Source organism: Struthio camelus, chromosome 1 (assembly GCF_040807025.1).
Source record: "Struthio camelus isolate bStrCam1 chromosome 1, bStrCam1.hap1, whole genome shotgun sequence".
NCBI lineage: Eukaryota > Metazoa > Chordata > Aves > Struthioniformes > Struthionidae > Struthio > Struthio camelus.
The window spans coordinates 43235164-43255766 of record NC_090942.1 but is presented as its reverse complement, the minus strand read 5'-3'; the positions used below and the strand labels follow the sequence as shown (position 1 = coordinate 43255766).

Sequence of the window (20603 nt, the reverse complement as noted above, 5' to 3'; positions counted from 1 at the left end):
TTCTAGAAGCACTGTGCTGTTTAGCACCTGACAGCATGGCGGGGAGACCCGAGTTCGGTACCAGCCTGGTACTTCAATCCTGTATCTCCTACTTCTCAAGAGAAAGAGCTAACCATTGGGATTAGCTGATTTCTGTCCTTCATCCCCAACCAAGCGTTTTACAATTTTAGTATTTAATCTGTTGCTCTTCCACTCTTTCCTCTTAGACTTTTTTTCACCTCTGTGGATAATCTACTCTCTCACTGCTGGGCTTCTGTCCTCTTATGTTCTGAAAGGACTAATTTCAGCAGGTTCTTGGCTACCAAAGGAGGTGCTGCAGTACTTCAGTTTAAATGGCTGTTGTCACAGTGTGATCCCATGGCTTCTTGCCCATCAGTGAGTGCTTCAAAAGGATAATCTGCAGAGCTAGAAGCCGGTAAGGAGAATCGGACTGTAACCTGTTTTTGTGACGCTTGGCTCAAGGAGGGAGTGTGAGCGTATTTGGGGAGGGAGAATCTGTAGTTCTAGCCTGGAACGGATGATTTCACTGAAAAGGACCTGAACAAATGTTTTGTTTGCTGTTTAAAATGTTAAAGGTTGAGGCTGGCTCCATGGCCACCAATGGCTGCTTGACTGCTAGTACAGTGTTAGGTTCAGTGGCCTTGCTGCTCAGCGTTTCAGTTCAGTAACCTGATCTGGCTGATGAAAACTCTCTACAAAAAAGTGATTGTTTTCCAGCTGGGTCAGCTTACTGCATGGTTGCCAGAGTTGCAGTGCAGGAAATATGCAGCTTGGCTTGATGGCAGCCTGGCCTTAAATCAGTTATGCTTCTATGCAACTGTGCCTTTTGAATTCTGGCCTGTTACCCACAACCGTGGCACCTATGTAGATTTTGCATCAAATACTTTTCTGCGGTAAAATCCTTTACAGGCTTCAGGGAATCTCTTCCTTCTCTTTAAACAGGGTGAAGCTTTTTCACCCCATGAAATCTTTTTCACTTGTTATGGTTGACAGGTTTCTAGGATTGTCAGTTTAACGTTTATTTAGTTAAACTGGAAAAATCAAGAAAACCCTCTTCTATTCCTGTATACAAGTTAAACCGAAGGACTTGACAGCTTAGCGTCTATATCCAAATGGTAACTGGCTGCGTACCCTTAGTGCTTTCCGTTACTGTTAGTGCTTTTTGCCTCTTTCCAGAGACAACATGGCTATAAAATTCTAACACTTACTTGTATAAAAACGTAAGAATGGAAAATAAAGTGGGTTTGGAAGGGTGAAAAGAGTGTTTGGTATTCTCAGGAACAGCTTGAACTTTTGCAAATCATTTCCTTTAATTTTGGAGATCACAGACTAGTGAAAAAGTAACTGAATGCTGTTTTCAGAGTGACAGCTCATGAGTATTTTGCATTTATTATATGGAAGTTGAGGGCATGTGTCTTAAAACAGATGTGGACAACTCATGGAGTGGTTTGATCATCCGGAGTAGAATATCTGGATTTTTGGATGTCCTTAAAAATGAGATCCAGTACTTGTTTGGCTTGTCAGGCTTTTTTGTCTGAAAGAGATCATGCTGTAAAGTTTTGTGTGTAGTGGTGGATTTTTTTTCCTGAGCCCTGGTGACTTGCAGTTTTTTTAATGAAGCTTTTTGTATAGAATTTCTGTAGAGCTTCTAAAGTATGTGGTTAGAAAATCTGTACTGTGAATGTTTTGAACTTTAAGAGCTCTGTTCTGTTTACAGTCCCAGAGAACAAATGGAAATTAAGCCTTGCAGGGGAGATTCCTGCTAGGCTCATTGTGGCTCCCTGGACACAATAGTCCATTTTCTTCCTTCTCCTGCATTTCTCTTTGTGGGATTCAACTGCTTTAGTGGGGGAGACACTGTACCAGACTCAGGACTGGTGAGGGAGCCCTTCTGCGCAAGAGTGTGCGCAAAATAAGTCCTGCTGTTGCTGTGCTGCTTATGGTTCTCATGGGATTTTCAAATGAGACTTTGCTATATCTTTTCCATACATGAAGCTTAAGGCTTAGGCTTCTTGTACAAAAGACAAGTGAGGAGGAAAGTAACTGCCCTTTTTCACAGAGAGACTCATGGCCTTGCTCTTGCAGTGGGGTGTATGGTTTTTTTTTTTTTTTTTTAAAAAAAACCTATCCACTTGGTTTGGAGGAGGGAATTCAGGTTTGGCCCTTCCATGGGGAGGCCAGTGTGAATACTAAGATTCTGGTCATTGCAGTACAGGAAAGAAACTGCTCATGTCCTGTCTGAAGATGTTATCATTTGGTTAAGCAGGCTCTGGCACCCCACTAACGTTTAAAGGTATGTGAAGGGCAAGGAAGAGAATTTGAAATTTTGGCCCACCCATATCTGCATTTTGAAAAAACATTTGTTTAAGCAGCACGGTGATCCTAAAATGATTCAAATGCGTTATCCAGTTAACTACCTGGAAGAATAAAACGATAAAATTTGAGTCACAGTTCTAGTACTTCTGGTTGAGGTCTGCTCCAGCAGTGAAGATGGGAATGGGTGTGCAGAAACACTGGCTGAAACTGTAGGGGCAGTCCTGCAGAAACAGAGCAGCAAGGGGAACTTGCTAGCTTTCTTCACAGATGCATCTGTCTGAGCTCTGCGGTGGAGCATGGTGCAGAGGCGTCTGTGTTGTACTGCCTAGAATACCACCCTCTGAATAGATAAGGGTTCAGTAAGGTTCAGCTCTACTCCAACCAGCCTCACATCCAGCTGCAGGCTTGTGGTCGGGTGCAGGAAGTGCTGGGTTGAATAGAGAAGCAGTCCCCTCTGCTTTCTGCCTACACCAGATGCATGACTTCCAGGGGACTCATCCTTTGGTAGCTCTTGAATGAAGAGCATAAATAACTAAGAGTATAGCGTGGTTTTATTTGGGGATGTGTACCATCTTTACCAGTGCCACGTTTCTCAGCACTGTGCAGGGTGGAGCTGAACGTGGATTTTTTGTGATCCCAATTAAGGTTGTAAATACAGAGTTGCCATGCCAGGGAGAGACTAAACAGGGGTTTATTATTTGAAATAGCAGTCAAAATCCCCATGTTTAAGGGGGGGGGGGGGAAAGGAGAGAAGAAAGACAGAAGTTCTATATTTCCACCTGTAAAAATAGAAGAAATTCTGCTTCTTGGCATAGACGATGCGGGTGTTGGAAAGCATCCTAAACGAAGAGACATGCCAGTGCCCCCAGTGCACGGCGAGGCTGGGAAACGTACTGCCCACCACAGGATGCAGACGCAAGAGCTTACAGGGGTCCAAAAATGATTTGATAAATGTTTGATTTGTCAGCTACGCAGCAGCATGCTGCTGCACCTTGCTTGGAGAGCATCCTAGGAAATACTGCTGCAGGAGGGGGAGAGGCGTGTGCTCAGCCCTAGGCCTCGGCCAGGGCGAGGGACAGGCTCCTGGGCTGGAGTCACCCTGCAGCCAGTCTTAGTGCCTTGGGCAGCTGTCCGTGTCTCAGTGCACTGCCTCTGCAGCATGCTTCGTTACCCACTGAATCCCTTCTCAGACCGCTCCACTTCAGAAAACTAAGTGGGTAATTTAAAACCAACGATTGGTTCTGAATAATGAGAAAGCTGTTACCAGCTTTCTCTGCTGCTGCTGGAGATGAAGGTGATATTTATATTTCTAAATCATCTGTGGATGCAATCAACGTCTCTACAGATCTTTCTGCTGCCAGTAACTTACACATAGGATAGGGATGAATTGGCCTAACTGCTCTCGCAGTCTTCTGCATGTGTGTTATTCACTGGCAGGTGCTACAGACGAATATTTCTGTAAGATCCAGCTGGCTGGAATTGCCAGTGTAAGTAATAAGAGCCTTAAAACAATAACGGTGATACAGTACTCATCACAGGCAGGTCTGTCCCAGTCTGGATACCACCTGGAATCACCTATAAACAAAACAGATTACTTGTTTTCAAGTATAACTGCATCGAGAGCAACAAGCTGAAGTAGTAACGTCAGTGATACTTACTAACGACTTTATCACGCTCTGCATTTTCTGGAGGCAGAAAAGAAACAAGCATAAGCAGACTTACACATTAGCAATAATTTGAGTCTAAACAAAAGAGAATTAACTGTGAGCCTCACAATGGGCTGGGAAGCTGTATATGGGAGCTATATTTCAGTCCTGGAAGAAATGAAGACCTGTTGGCTTCAGGAGAGCCTTACAGCAACTTGCAGGGCTTTTCTGAGGAGAGCTGGTTCATATCTTGCCAACTTCTCCCCCTGCTAGTAGCTGTCATAGAAAGAGCCCGCTCCCCCAAGTGCACTTCTCGATATTACTGTTTTGGCCAAACTCCTTGAGTTAAAGATTTTCGGTTTGTAGCTAACATTTAATCAATGCTGTGAGTCGGTGGAGAAGTGCTGCTCTTGTCTGCAATGTTGGCATTGTAGTACCGTATTGCCCCTCAATTACGTCACCCAGGGTTGACTGCCGTGATTTTGTTTTTACCTAACTAGTGGAAGACATCTGGCCCTCCTGGCCCCGTCGTGCTGTTGGAAGGCCGAATATAGGTGCATAGAGGGGGGCTCGGGCTGACCACCCGTGTTCCCTTGAAGGCTTGTCACACGGGCGCGTGTATGCATGTTAGCCTGACATTTTCCTCGTAGTTCAGGGTGGACGAGCGAGGGTAACAAGGTCTTAAACTGTAGCCGCTATATGTGCCCGTTGGTGTCCAGCAGCAAAAAATCTGGCTCTTTCAGCCTCCCTCCTCATTAAGCATCACAGCTCACTTGACTTCTGACTGCATCTTTCAGGAACTGGAGACTGCTGAGCTCTCTCTCCTGCTAGGATCATTTTTTGTGGTCTTTGCTTTTCTACATATTCCTGTGGAGGAAGGTTGGTTGTCTTGTACTTACTACACAGCTTGTCTGCACACTGCTCTCCCTTGCACTGGCTGCATGGTGCTCCCCTCTCGTACGGGAGCCTTGGGTAATTCCCACTGCGAAGGAAACAACACCGTTCTGAAACGCCCTTGTGAGAAGAATGTTAAGAACTGCCGCTAATTTGTTTTTAACTTGGGTTTTGGGTCAGTTGTGTTGGTGTGGAATTGTTTATTAGGCAGCTCTGGCACTTCTCCGCACAATGAAACAGAAGAGGTTAAGTGTAAAAGGGTGCCCTCTTGTTTAGCAAGAAGGACACAGTGTTATTTCAAACTCAAGAATTAAAACAGTTTTAGAGCTGTAAAATTTCTGGTATGCAGAGACTATGGGCTCTCGAAGCTGGCTCTAGCTACACAAGCAAAAGCCGGTGCTGTTATTGTGTATGCGTGTACCTGAGCTTTGAAACAAAGAGGAATGGCTGGTGCTAGAGAACCTCTTAGGTAGGTAGTGATTTCATCTACCGGTTGGTAAATATTTTAAGAGCAGTGCACTTCTCTCCTCCGCTTCCTCTCTCGTTTGTCAGCTTCCTCAGCCAGCAGGGCGGTGTGTAGTGGTGGGGGAGCAGGCAGCAGCCGGCTCCGGCCGTGCTCTCAGCTCCTGGGGCGCGCGCTGGCTCGCTTCCTGCCGTTAGTGCGATGCTGGCCTTGAGCTGAACTCCTCTGAAGGAGTTTGGTATCGCCAGCTGCAACTCAGTGCTTCTGCTTTGCTTGGAGCACAGCCAAAGCAAGATTTACAGTGCTGCTCTGACTACTCGTAAACACACCAAGAGGGATTTTATGTGCATGGAGTCTTAGCTCTGGTAAACACTGTGGCAAAACCTCCTTACGCTTGACAAGACCAGAATTTCATTGTGTTATTACTATTTGGTCTAAGCTGAAATAAATCCTGTGGAGTATATTCACCTTAGGAATTGAAATAGTGTATGCATCTTGCTTTGGGCCTTAGCAGAGTTGAAAGTAGTTAAGGATTAGATAAATAAAAAACTTAAGTTGCACCCAAAACAATCCTTAGCAAGAGACAGGTGCCAAAGCCATAAACTGCAACCCTGGAAAGCCCCACTTAGCTCCCGCCGAGCTCTGGAGATGCCCAAATTCACAGGTTTCTCCCTGTTTGATCTATAGAGACAGTGAACGTCAGTGGCTGCGCCTTTGTGCCCAGGCAGAGTTGTCTCTGACTGAGCAGGGCTGAGCAGTTCAGTGCCTTAAACAGGATCTAGAAATTATCCTGCCTTACTATAGTGGGAATTGAGGTTTGGTAGGTATTTTCAGAGTCTCCTTGACACTTGGTATCCAGAACAGGATCCGCACAATACGGTGAAAACCCCGAGCGTCTTAAAAAGAAGCAGGATGTGACGTTACCCCAATTTTTAGTAAGCAGTAGCCTGTTCACAGTGTTCTCAACTAAGCAGTGAAGCACCCTGCTTTAAAGCCCTCTCTGACCACAGAGCTCTCACCTTCCCTGAGGAGCGCCCTGTCTACCCTATGGCCCGCTGCTATGGGTGAGGGCACTCCTCCCCTTCCCCGCAGGTCCATGCCCCTGCATGGAAAGGAGCCCAGCATGGTTTCAGTCATCTGCACTGTACGGATATCAGCCAAGGCACCTTCGAGGGACCAGGGCATTGGACATGACCCTGTCCCTCATCTCCTGGCAAGTCGCTTGTCTTTCGGAGAGCTGGGTGTGTGGCTCGAGGGCCTGCCAGCACCTCCCGGCAGCGCTACGGGAGCCTCGGTCCAGGTGTTCCCACGATGTCCGGCGTTCAGGGGCTGCACAGCAAGTACCAAGAAGGGGAGGGAGAGGACAACCTACGTGACCAGTGGCTTTAAATAAGGAACCGACATAGTCAACAGTCAAGTGACTGGTAACATTAAGTGGAATTGGGTGTCGAAATAGGATTTCGCTGTCTAAAGCTCTTCCTGAGGAGAGCTTCAAGACTGATCTTCTGAAACTAAATACCACAGTGAGAACTGGTCATCTGTTTTTCCTCTTCCCAGCTTGGATGTGGGGCATTGGTGGGGGGTGGTTTTGGTGTTTTGGCATCATTTCAAGGTATCTTGTTGGGGACACTTCGTTCTTCAAGGACAAAGAATGGATGATAGAAATGCCAAACTTCCTCGAGTTTATGGGCTGACATGGACTTGGCCCAACACAATATTTACATGGGGTTTTTAAACTTATGTTTGGACCGCAGCGGCATTAATTAGCTGGAGAAGGTTAAAAAAAAATCCATCCTAGATGCAGCAAATGTCCAACTGATGATGCATATTTAATATAATAACAAGCAGCACTGCATCTTTGCCCTTTCAGAAGGATCTCCGGATAAACTTCTGCCTTGAGCAGCCACAGCCTCATGAGTCTAAGCTCTCATACTAAAGCTAAGACTGCAGGTTCAAGTGCTGCACACTGCTGTTTCAGTATTTATCCAAATCATTGAGCTACAGGCTTAATTACGCAGGCAAAAGTGTAAATATTTGCAGACTTTGGGCTTGTGCCTTGGCAACCATCTGGGGCCCTCTTGGCACTTTAGTATGTTAATTGCAGCATCTTGTATTTTATCCTTTTTGCCAGTGCCACTAGTTTTTGGCTATGATTTATAGTCCTCAATAAGTCGAAACAAGCTGGGTGGACAGAGGTGTACATCTTTCTCTATTTTGGAGACCCTTTCCTCCCACAAAACCCATGAATATTAGCGAGATGGACTGATGACATAAGGTTGCAAGTTGTGGGATGGAAGTGGCAGGACACAAACCCTGTAAAATACTTGGAATGAAAAAACTTACGCTGGTCCATAGTTGCAAATAAAGTGTGCTACGTTAGTTCCAGAGAAGTCCGTCACTGTCGGACAAAAGTGAACAGCACAGCCGACTTTGTAACTTGTAGCCCAAACAATCTGAAAAGACAGACGTGTACACCAGTGACAAAAATCCTAGTTTTGTCATCTGAGTAGTTACAGAGGAAGTCGTACCCTTCTCTGTCTCGCTAACAAACTGACTTGAGGAGCGCTCCCTGGACCAGCAGTGGGAAGCAGTAGTGAGGGATATCTAAATAGTATTTTGATCTGAAAAGTGCCAAATTGTTTTGCCTGATTGACGAGTTGCCTGTTAAAACGTCTCTGAAAGAAGAACTGACTGTAACTGGTGATTTTCCTTTCTTGCTAAGGAGGAGGTTAAGTTTGTCTCCGTTGCTTTACGGTAACCCACCAGCCTTCTGTCTTCCCTGGCTGGGGAAGTGCGTGTTAACAGACTAAATACGCGCAGAAAAGGCTACCTGATCCCTTACAGCTCCTGTGAGGGTTGATTGCCCCCTATACTAAATCCAGTAGGGCTGAATATGCAAGTTGCCCAAAGACATTGATGTTTCAGGAGAGGCAATGAGAAGGAAAGTGTCCTGGCTACGCTCCTGCCTTTTAACATCACAGGACGGGACTAACACAGTTTTAGAGGAAGGGGCATTAGGTTATCTAATGTAAACCTCTACCTTTTACAAGCCATTAAGTTCAATTTGACATCCTATATCCAGCTCAAAGATTACAGTGCAGCCAAATGCTTCACTCCTAAAAAAAAATAAAAATAAAAAAATAAACTGTGTGCCTACCTGCGTGTAATGACCACACACTCTGTTACAGCTATTGGTGGCATAACTGTAGGCGCTGACCTCCTTGTACCAAGAGGTGATGGCTCCTTCCACAGTAAAACCCGCGAGTGAGCCTGTCCACAGGTTTTCTCCAACGGGGGTGAATTTGGGGTGAGCCTTCCCTGGCTCTTTGAGGTAGATATTATGTTTAAATTGGCATTTCTTTGTCCAAGCTTTCGCGGTCTTTGCCAAATCAGGATCCCAGCTCTGAAAAATAAAGACAGCTAAAAATCACAGAGGTATCTTAGCAAGGCAGTAATTCAGAGCAACTTTCTGGATGAAACTGGGTATCAGTGTCATATATGTTGCAGGTTTAACTTGTTTTTCACTTCTCTTGAGACTTACGGAGCCATATGGTAAATTGTCTTATGGACTCATTTCTGATTTGAGTTTAGTCGCTCATTAAACATGAGGGAGTTTTTGGGGTGGTGGGTGATCTTGCTTAGTTGGTCTGTTGAATATCGAGATTTGTAAGTCAGTCAAATGGAGTGTTCACAGGCACGTTGGGATTTTTAGAACAACTTAAAGCTCAACCCATTGATTTCCATCTTTGTGTTTTGTGACTCCAAATGTTAGTGCTGAATTTGTATTTGTGTGATCACTCATTCACTTGCCTATTCAAATGTATAGGAAGTTGTCATTTAAGCAGCTGGGTTATAGAAGTGTCTTTTGTTTGCACTGTAGGTGTTCGTTTTCCTTGGGCTTTCTTGTGTACACAGTTTGGTTGAGCAAATATAGTATTGTACCTCCTGGAAAATGCAGTACTGAGAGTGTATGCCTGTAGTTCTAAGCAGACTTTATGTCATGAAAATTAAGTTGTCCAGTACTGCTGAAAGCTTTGGATTGGACTTTTTTTAATGAAGCTTTATTTGTCCTCTATATGAATTAAAATATCTCTCTTGCATGTGCACATAGTAGAATCACTAGAGAATTTTTTTTTGAACTGATCATTAACAATGACTAAAGACAAGGATTTAGTGATTGCTAGTTTTTATGCCTATGTCTTTCCTAATATAACTTTTTGTACTGCAGATAATATGAAGTAACAATCTGTGCTCCTCTCTTTTCTTCCATCCTATGATGGTATTAATGATATTGCTATAACAGTGTTAGTAGTAATTCACTTTCAAGGAACTTTCCTTTTTTGTGTGAATGCTTGAACAAGTTGGCTATTGAAAAAGCAGGATGCAGATATTTATAGTCCAGATTGATCTTTAGTTTAACTGTACTCATAATCCTATTTTGCTTATGAAACTGCATTTATGCAAAAACATTGGACTGAACTGCATGGGGGAAAAAATGCATGGGACATGGAAGTTTTCATACAAATATCATAGCTGTTTGGAAAAAAACAATTGCATTTATTTTTTTCCATGATGTATTTCTCAGTGTTGGTTCCGCAACTAGGATGAGTTGTTCTCTGATTTAGGGAAGGAAAATCGATCATTTGACTGTGAATAGTGATGCAAGGCAGCAGCACAGTAGAATATGCAGAAACAGGAGGAGTATGAAAGCCTCACTGTGAATCCCTAGTGAAACTGGTGAGAATCTTTCTGCTGATTTTGCAGAGCTTTGGAACAGACCTAAGAACACTTTAGGAGAATGTGAAATAGTGAACAGGAAAGAAGGGTCACATTGGTCAGGTAAAAAATTTGTAGATCAGCATTCTTATTATGTAATAAAAGTGTTACAAATGTCACTGATTGTGCATCGTTACTTGCAGCTAAATGAGTTTGTCTTGTATTTTCTTTTTAAAAAATGCTTTTCCAAAGGTAGAAACGCCTTGCATTCACAATCTTCGTTTTTATATATCTAGATGGACAATTATCTACAGCAAAATGAAGTTCCCTGTGGAATAAAGAAATCAGCTTGTTTTCCTCATTTTTGAAGTGCTAAAAGCCATTCAAAAATTAATAAATATGCTGTTTTCAGTTCCAATACTTTTACTTTCATAATAGATTTTATCATGCATTGTACTGCTTTCTTCACATTTAACTTTTTCCTGGGAGAGCTCATACTTAAGACTAGGGTTTGTTCAATGCTTAAAATGAAAGTTATCGTGATTTAAATTCTTGTATTGGTTGTAATAACCTTTTTCTTTGTTTTTAAGCCTTTTTGGGGGAGGGATTTCAGCTCTTTAACTTTTTAAAAGGAAAAATCAGGCACAAAATTGCTATAGTTTTAAAAGATGAATGCTGCCCTCTTAATAAATTATACAAATATCTTGCTAGTGTAAGGCTGATAAAATAATCGAGATAAAGAGTTTGGAACAACATGCCCTGGAAGTTCAGAATCAACACTGGAAATACTTCCTAAAGTCCAATTGAAGAAATCTGAAGTAAAAAACAAATCTGGAAGATCAGCGAAAACTGCTCCTGAATGGCATTTCTTTGTTAGAGTTTGACTTGACCATCAGAAACGGAAAATGGGCTGCTTTTTTTTTTTTTTTTTTTGGAACTTTGGGGCCTTGCTAATTGTGGTTGTGGTTATGTCCTCTTCTGGTGGTGACCATGGGATGATGATGGTAAGAGAGGGGAATAAAAGAAAGATGATCAGTATTAGGACAATAGCTACAATCCATCTGAAAGATTTGTGGAGATGATCCCAAGACGAAACATCAAAGAACCTTATGGCTCAAGTATTACCCAGCAGAGCAAGAAAGGTGATGGATATTATGAGAGACAGCTCCCAGGTTTCTGGTACAGAACAACTCCTTCCAGATCAAAGAGGGACTGGTCCTCAGATCTAGCAGTTTTGAATATGTATTTACAGCATCCTCCTTGCTGTGGTTGCTACGTGCTGCGCAGCAGGGAGGAAAGTGCTGCAGGTCATCTTCAATGCGAGGTAGCCACTTTCAGAGGGTTTGGTATGTTTTCAACCATGACAGATTGACAGATTTTTTTTTTTTTTTTGCATAGCATCTATAAATACCACACTAGTGAGAAGTGAGAAGGCAGAGGGGCAAAATGGTGTGGGACCTGAGGTCTCAGCAGTCATTTCTGCTGCACTTGTTCCGCTTTCCTTTTGGCCTCGTCTGCAGACCTAGCACTTAGGAGCAGCTGCTAATAATTCTCTGTTGGCTCCTCGACTGTGAGAGCCTTGTAAAGAAAGCTTAAAGGAAAGCTCTCCAAGGGATTTGGTAATCTTCTCTGCCCTCGCCACTTTGAGCATGAAAGGTTGTGCTTCGATCTGCACATAAATTACCCCCTTAGCGGTTGAACTGTAATGGCTTGGAACGAGGAGGCTTTTCACAGCACAGAACTACAGTATAAGGCTGAGGGCTGAAATCTTGAGTTTGAAATTAGGTAATTAAACAGGGCAAAACATACGTGTACGTGATTGTATAAACCTGTCTGATAATCATAGTCTTATTATCTGCCTTAAAAAAAATTGCTGTTATGGCTCCCCCCCTTTTTTTTTTTTTACAGTTGATCACAAAAACAATTTTTGAGAATTGTAAGCACCATCACAATGTTACACACTTGCACATAAGTTGTGAAGGTCCTCTTACCATGTAAAGCATGTTGCTAGCTGGTGGATTCACTCCAGACCGGAATCAGTTATGGGTTCTCACACATTCATCAATAAACTTTGGATCTCCAATATCAGGCAACGTATGTGGTTCGTAGGAGTCAGAAGAAAGACAGAAATGCAGCAAAGCCAGCACACAAGTAAAAAGTCTGCTTGCCATGATTCTCAGTCTCTGATCTTCCAGCTTTAAAAGCAGAATAGTTTAGCTGTATAAGGTGCTTTTAGCTCCACAGACAGCGTTTGCTTGGAAGGCTTGTGGGCTGGACTTTATCATGAGCCATGGTAATTGAATATGGTATTTGTGGCAGGAAATGAGTCATTTTTCAGCAGCGTTGCTATGAGACTGGGGAAATTAAGCTTCAAGTTCACATCAGCTAGTAAAGCTTTCTCTCTCCCCTTTATTTCTTTCTTCTTTCCTTTTTTTTTTTTAAATTTCAAAAGATTTTTATGGTGGGCAAGCTTCCTCTCTCCTGTATTTTGACACGGGTTTTCTTTGTTCTCTCTTTTTTTTTTGCCCCTACATCTCTTTTTCTTATCGCAATCACTATGCGTTGCAATAAAGTTTTAGATAGATTTCCTGCTTTTTGTGAAAATAACATTACATTTAAGGCTGTTACTCTAAGCCAAAATGCTATGACAAATCTATTTACCTAAACTGTGATTTTATCATAGTATGAGCAGTCATTTTGGTTGTATGTTGAGTTATTGGAGGGATAAGATTGGCTGAGAACTACAATTTAAATATGCTGCAGTTACCAGTGAGTTTCTCCTGTGATGACACCCCAGTGCTATGTATTAGTATCAGTTTCTCTCCCCGAGCGTTAGCAATTCGTAAATCATACCCACTGACTCGAACCCCCAGTGGAGCTGGGCACCATGAGGCTTGGTGCTCCTGTGTGGGGGTGCCCAGCTCCCGCACCTGGCTTCACAACAGTGAAGGGATACCTAGGGGTAACTGGAGGTGTGTGACCCACAGGACCTACAGGACCAGCAGCCCTGGTGGAGCTGCTTTTGGGGGTTCACTGTACGACCTGTGACCAGCTTAACTCTTGAGGGGTGAAGAACAAAATAGTAAGACTGACAATAATAGAGTGATTTTAATGGAGACTGACACACAAAAGCTAAATTTAGCAGAAGACGAGCTTTAATCTTTCTGTTCTTAAAAAGCAGTAAATACAGTTAAATCTCCATTATCTGTGAAAAATGAGGTCTGGGATAACTGAAGGTTAATGAAGACCAGTCACTGCTGCTTTGGGATCCAGTATGCCACTGCAGACATATCTTCGTCTGGTTTCCAGGTTTTGTCCAGGCTTCCAGGAGGCTTGCTAGTAAGTATAGTAATATACAGTCTGTGTGGTACCTCTAGGAGTCCACCACTGAGCCAGAGCTAAGAGGCTTTTATAGACGTAGAAGCAGGCTAGAGCTACTGCTATGCTAATAAGTTATACTAGCTTTATGTACAGCCACTTAAATCTTGCCTTGAATAGAGAAGCAGCCTCCTCTACGCTGGATAAACATCTCAAGGATAGAGAGAGATGGCCATGAGTGGTTTTTAAATGTGTGTAATTCTTTTACAGTGATAAGGCTGTAGGATAGCTATCAGTAGCTTAAATAGTCATTACTCATATATAAACGTATGGGGATACCACTGTTGTACTAGAAGAACACCACTAGCACTCAGTACCAGAAATAACAGCCTTAAAATTGAAACACTAAGGCAGTAGTTGTCACAAGAGAGATGTGGATGCCCTGCAGGCGGGATGTGTGGAGACTCGGTGGGTGGGTGGGCTGGAGGGTGAGAGGCAGGAGGCCTGGTGGGACGTGGCTGTGGTGGCTGGGGCTGTGTATCCCAGTCTGGGTACCAGCTGGTATAGCCTAAAAAACAGCAAAGAAATAGCTATTAAAACCCATCAAACCTACCCGTACTTATAGGAAAGTGATTAAGAACAACTTGATACTTACTTATCCATTTCTCACGTTCTGTGTTTTCTGTTGAGAGATCAGAAAAGGAAGTAAAGGTAAGTATCATTCAGTAGTGTTTATTAATGAAAATAGGCTAGCCGTTGCTGCTGCCTGGCTGATTGCACCTTTGATACCAGTCAGTATTGAAAACACCCCACAGGGAGGAAGTAGTTCAACAAGAGCAGGTTCCCAGCTTAGGTAGGTCTAATATCATGTTATTGAATTGGAAGAGAAGCAGAAAAGAAGCATCTGCATTAGGAAGAATTTGTATCAAGGGGAGGAGGGAATAGCAAATAAAAATGAAACCTAGGATTTTTTTTTTTAAGATTGATACATAACACTTATTTAAATAAAGCAGCTACAGACAGACAAATCTCACTAAGTACAAAATTTATCACAGAACTATATCTTTGTTAAGAGCTATAGTGCATTTGCAGGACTTCCTGAGTGCACCCTGCTGGAATTACTGACTTGCCCCTGTGGGAGCATATGGTAGAACTGCTTTCAGGCTCTAGCACGTAACTTTTAAAAGCTCTCCCCCTCCTCCCTACTCTGAGATGTTTCCGGTTATCCTATGATGCATAAGTCTGTGCCTTCAAGGTGATTCAGCCAGGATATCACAGAAGGAAACAAGAATACCAAATGTTCACTTATTGCTACAGCTGAATCTATCTGGAGCGCGGCTGGTAGACACCATCTCTAATAATCTGTATGATATTCATATTTAATTTAAGATATTGTTGCATGTCATTTAATCTCCATTTATTTAAAATACTACTTCTGACTCTAGTTTGGAACTGGGCGTAATGACAAAGGTGCATGGCTGCAAATTGTTGTGCAAAAGCAGGCTCTTATTGCTGTATTTCAGAAAATCACAGGGGTTCGAAATAGGTGTGTTTTTCAGTATAGTCTATTGCTCACTCAGAACTCTATAGTTTCCTAGGAATGTGCTAGGACATATTAAACAAAGCTAGAAAGCAAAAGTTAAATATACTGTTTCTTGCAGGAGAAGAGAACCAGAGAGGAATACATGTCGGGCATAATGTTTTAGATTTGAGTTTTCGATCAGGTAAAGAGGTGGAAAGTGGTTGAACAGATATATCTCTTCATCGAAAACTCTAGCTTCTGTAACTGAGGGTCTTAAATAGCAAGGTATTCCGATTGATATTTTCTTATAGTATTCTCACCGAGGTTTGATACTATTGCTTTTTTGGTGGGCTACAGACCCGTTATGTACTTAGTGCAAATTAACTCATTACTGTATTTCCATTGATAATTATGGCACTTTTTATATAAAGTTTTCTTAGTTGATTGCTTTGGTCTTACCACAGAGATTGTCTGCACACTTGTCTTTACCGCATCCACTGCATGGCTGTCCTGCTTCGTAAGGTTTTCTTGGGTAATTCCCCCTGAAAAGCAGAAGAACCATATTTTGTTAGCGCAGTCTTTTAAAGAGTAATTTGAATACACTGTTTCATCAAACTCTTAGAATAACTCGTCATGGGAAGCTATTACGGAGGAAAAATACCTTTATCAACAAACTGATCGTTAACAATAGTTTGAAATTGCTTTTGGGTCGGAGTGGAGCTCCCACTCACATGGACAGCAGCTACCTGGTGACTCTTGCCATTGAAATTAATCAGACTTTCTGTGAACACTGTACGATTCTGCATAATGGTACAGGAATCTGCCTCTAGTCCCAAATTACCCACCTGTATTTAAAAAAAAGAAAATCTGTAAAATGTATGATTGTAAGGCATGAGATAAACTAGAGGACTGTCTTCATTTTATTTCTTCATTTAAAATGTTTTGCTTTGAAGTCTAGGGGAGGCTGTAGAGAGGAAGAGCATTTGTTAAATGCAAAGTTTGCACTTTTCCTTCTTTTCCTGCAGAGGCTGAAGTCAAAACAGACATGATTCCACCACTCTTGCTTATGGTGAGTGCTCTGAGCGAGGGCTTTTTTCAGAAAGGGATTTTCTGCAGCTCAAGCCATGGCCAGCAGCCTCTGTTTTAAATGGCTGGGGGAACTTCCTCTCAAACCAGTGATGTCTGAGTGTTGCTTTTTCTGGAATTTAAGACTGCTCCCACTATTAGTAACATCTGATAGCGGATCAGTTAGAGGATATTTAAAAAATAATTTAAAAAACCCAGAGGTCTTAATTGACTTACGCTGGTCCATAGTTACAAACAAAATGTGCTGCTCTGAAGAGTCCTGGAAAATATTCAACTGTATTGCAGAAGTGGACTGCACAGCCAACTTTGTAACTTGTGGCCCAAACAACCTGAAAGGCAAAGCAAGATATGTAATGTGCCAGTTGAAAGACCAAAAAAGCTACTAGAGTTCACAGGATTAAGGGAGGAACCAGTGACTGAAGTGAAGGGCTCTTGTGGGAGTTTAAAACAGCTAACACAAAAAGAACCTCAACAGCCTGAAGGGAAGCTGAGACAAATGATTGATTGATTGATTTTTTTTTTTTTTTGCATTTACTGTCTAGTTCCCCTGGAAGCATGAAAATAGATGCTGTTTTGACAGGCTCATTAAAAGAAAATATATATTATTTTTCTTTCTCAGCTTTTAGTATCTGGCTCTGTGTGTGTGTGTGTGTGTGTGTGTGTGTGTGTATGTATTTTATATATATACACACACACACATACATTTTTAATAGCCAGAACCATGTAATGTTGAGCATGCTTGGTAATGAGCCTCCTTCCTCCAGCGTAAGCACTGTCCAGCTGTGCTGCATGCCACCCAGGAGTTGATACTATCAGGAGGCATTTGTCTCCTGGGGATCTATCTGACAGTTTAAAAATCTTTCAAATAAATGTTCTTTTTAATTAAAAAGAGAAAACATAAGTTAACAGTCCCTAGCGGTGAGCTTCAAGCATGCCTCCTGTTTTCTTTAGAAGGCACTTTTCCTCTGAAAGGTACCTAGTTTTAACATCTATATAAGCACAGAGTCACAGAAGCTTTTGTGTATATGGTAGAACCCAAGAGCACGTCTCAGTTTGGTATGCACCCCTGGCCACATCCCAGCTTCCCCCTGGGGCAAGGCCCTGGTAGGTACCTTTCCTTCCCTGCTCACATATGCCAAAGAGGTTGCTGTAGCATTTTCCAGTGGCTCCTCTGTGCTATACACCAGGGGATGAGAACTTTTGGGGAGATGTGTCAAGAGCATCTGGCCTAAAATACCGCTACAGCAGAAATGCGAATGTCTTCAGGTGTCTGGGTGGGTGCTGTGGCACCGATATGTCTTGTGGTAAGGAGTAAGGTGCCAATAATGGTGTCAAGATTTTTGTTAAATTGTAAAGTTCAAAGATGACACCACTATGAAATTGTCAAGGCAATAATTCCTTTCCATCATGAGAACAGAGCCCAGACAGCCCTGCTGCTCAGAATATTCTATTTCCAATCTCATTCAGCACTAAAGTGGTGAAAAGAAATTCCTGCTATGATTTCTGTTCCAAAGCAGTCTGTTCCAAGCCTATACTTTGCTCTTCTGTGAAACTGCTAGGTTATAAACCACTGGACAAGTAAGACTCACCTGGGTATAGTGACCACACTTGTCAGTACAGCTATTGGTATAGAAATTGTAGCTTCCAACTTCTTCAAACCAGTCACTGAGAGCTGTATCCACAGAAAAGATGGTGGCTGTGCCAGTCCAGATGTTTTCTCCAATGGGCGTAAAGGTGGGGTGCACCTTCCCTGGCTTTTTAAGGTAGATATTGTGCTTAAACTTGCACTTCTTTGCCCATGCTTTGGCAGTCTTAGCTAAAGCAGGGTCCCAGGACTGTGGAATGGGAAGAAAGCATAATATAACTTGCACTGCAGTAACTTAGTTGAATTCAAACATCTTTAAATGGAAACTTTTCTTGTAAGAATTTTTTTCCCTTTCTGCTTCCCATCCTTGCGAGAAGTTTCTTTTTCTGTCTTGTCATTTCTACACCTGTAGCAAAGAAAAAAATTTCTTTCTCCCTTAGGGTATTGCAGGATCAGTAGTATCTGTCCACTGGCCTGTGTTGCTTGACTTGTTAAATATTTAGAGCTGGATTGCAGCGTTTAAGCTGCTAGGCCTGAGAGCAAGTCAGTGGGTGAAACCACTAGCTATAGAGGGGCTTGGGGAACTTTTGGCCTAGGAGTTGTTGGCTGTCCAGAGATTTGCACTTTGCAGCTATCACTAGACTGGGTAGAAGTCCTGTTCTACTGGCCAGGACGGAAAGGAGCAAAGTCACAGTTGCTCTCTTCCCTAGTCCCTTCTGCCACTTTGCTCTTCTACCTCCTCAGCAGGTAAAACAGCTACTCTTAAGGGCCTTCTGCAAGTCCAAACCAAATGAAAGCTCACTCATTTCTACTGAGCTGAGGAAGAACCACTCACATCCTGAGTGATACAAATGATAATTTGAGAAATTGGTCTGCAAGACTTGCTGAAAGTGTTTGTGCTACTGAATGATCAAGCAATAAAAATGGCAGATGAAATTCAGTGCAGACAAATGTAAATTGAGGGATGTGAGAAAAAACAACCTTGACTTTTTGTTCACAATGACAGGTTTGGAATTGACTGTTATCACTTGGAAATCAATGTTTAGTAGCATCTTAAAAAGCAAATTAAGTGTTAAAAATTCCTTGAAAAGGAATGGAGAATAAAACCAAATGTATAATTACACCACTGTGGAAGTCCATTATACCTGCTAAATACTGTGTGCAGTACTTCATCTTAAAAAGGGCACAGTAGAACTGGAAAAGGCACAGACACCACAGATGAGGATGATCATCCTCATGGATGGCTTTCATAAAGCAACAAAGAGTGCTCTACAGCTTTGAACAGAGGCAGCTGGACATTTGTGTGGATTGAAGCATGTAACCAAGGAATGATTACACAGTTCGTCCAATTCAAAGGCCAGAGAGTATCAAATGAAGCTAGGAATTAGCAGATCCAAAACAAACACAAGGAGATATCGCTTCACATAACTGGCTGTTAGGTTGTGCAGATCTTTGCTACAGGATGCAGGAATGATAAAAATTTGCATGGGCTCAAGGAAGAAAAAAAAAATCATACAAGAAAAAATTCATCAAGAGCTTTTAAATAGAATGCAATACCTTTGATTCAAGAGGTTCTTACATGTTTGTCTTGCTCATATTCTGGACTTGGTGGATCTTTGCTCTGACAAGCTAAGTTTGTTCTTGTGGTCTATCATTCTTAATTAAATATTGTTTTAAACAAAATGGCAAGAAATTAAAAACACATGTAATCTGAGTTTGAGATCTTTTCTATGAACTTCCTTTCACAGAAGTGACCCATATTGTAGCTGCGCTTATGCATTTAACTTCCTTTCCAGCTAAACAGCACTGCTGCAGGGCTCAAGGTAATGGCATACACTGACAGGGTTTACATCCTCCGTCTGATCTACCTTTTCCTTCATGTTCCACTGAATAATTGCCTGTTCCAATATCCATTATATTTATAGGAAGCTCTACTTTCCAGCCCAATATTAGCACCTCTACTCTCCAAACCCTGTTACATCAAGTGAAGATCAGCTGTCTGTATGCACATCCTGGCAATCCCCTCTCTACAACTCTTTTTGGATTGAAAGAAACAAGGGGAGATGCTAGATTTTCAACCCTGTCATGCAGATTGCCTATTCTGGGCTTTTTAATATCAAATAGTGTCCCTGTATCGTGGAACCTGAACTAATGCAAGGAAGGTTACTAACACTTTTACAAAGTGGTAAATGAAATGCTGAGAGATGAAGAATATGAATATTTTTGCAATACAGCAAGGCTGGCTAGAGGTTAGCATAGCAACCCATCCCTGAACAAAGAATTCCCTTCAAATTAGTAACACAATCCTGTGAAAATGAATTTCTTTTTTATTCTATTTCCTTCAGAGAACTATCATATATAGTACAGAAATCATTGACAGAAAGGGAATGAAAAGTATAAAGCAAACTGAGAAGATGGGCTAGATCAGCAGCTCAATCTGTATTAATGTTCAAACAGATGATAAACACCTCCTTACCATGCGAAACATATTGCTGGCTGGTGGATTCACTTTGGATCGAAAGTTGTTGTGAGCTCTCACACAGTCTTTAATAAACTTAGCATCTGCTATGTCAGGCAAGGGATTTTCTGCATAAGCATTACAGCAAACGAAGAGATCCAGGAAGAACAACACAGCACAGAAAAATGTGATTTTCATAATTCTTCAATGCTTTCAGTATTTGTTTAAGGTTTTGAAAGAAAAAAATCTCTTAGTTGGAGATAATACTGGCAAGCAGTTCTTCAGTGTGGTTGTCCTCTATCGGCAGAAACACTTGACAATGTGAAAGCAACAGGAAGTGAAATAGTTTCATAATGGGAAATTCTCTTTGACATCACTGTCAAAGTCACTGTCAGAGGATAAAGTGAAACAGGCATCTGTCATGCATGTCACCAGGGAGTTATTCAGAGGTAAAGTCTGTTCCATTCTGGTTAATTGACAAGCAATTCTGGGACTGTTGGTCTTATCTTAAGAGGTACTGCAGCACAGCTTTCCTAAAATCTGTGTCAATCATAAAAATAGTAGCTTTGACAAAATACAAATCTGCTGTTAGTTGATTT

The 20603-nt window shown here is 42.1% G+C and overlaps 2 protein-coding genes across 2 annotated transcripts; both read right to left on the bottom strand.

The window, feature by feature from the left end:
* Positions 1-2989: 2989 nt before the first annotated feature.
* LOC104140669 (glioma pathogenesis-related protein 1) lies at positions 2990-12317 on the bottom strand. Its single transcript, XM_009669570.2, has 6 exons — positions 12027-12317; positions 8477-8722; positions 7663-7772; positions 4862-4944; positions 3975-4001; positions 2990-3891 (listed from the first exon to the last, which is right to left on the bottom strand). Exons 1-6 carry the CDS (start codon positions 12036-12038, stop codon positions 3740-3742), a joined length of 630 nt encoding a protein of 209 aa, XP_009667865.2. The 5' UTR covers positions 12039-12317; the 3' UTR covers positions 2990-3739.
* Positions 12318-13168: 851 nt separating this feature from the next.
* On the bottom strand, positions 13169-20342 carry LOC104140670 (glioma pathogenesis-related protein 1-like). Its single transcript, XM_009669572.2, has 6 exons — positions 20023-20342; positions 17551-17796; positions 16178-16290; positions 15335-15417; positions 14009-14035; positions 13169-13921 (listed from the first exon to the last, which is right to left on the bottom strand). The coding sequence occupies exons 1-6, from the start codon at positions 20200-20202 to the stop codon at positions 13665-13667; spliced, it is 906 nt and encodes a 301-aa protein (XP_009667867.2). The 5' UTR covers positions 20203-20342; the 3' UTR covers positions 13169-13664.
* Between the last annotated feature and the right edge of the window lie 261 nt (positions 20343-20603).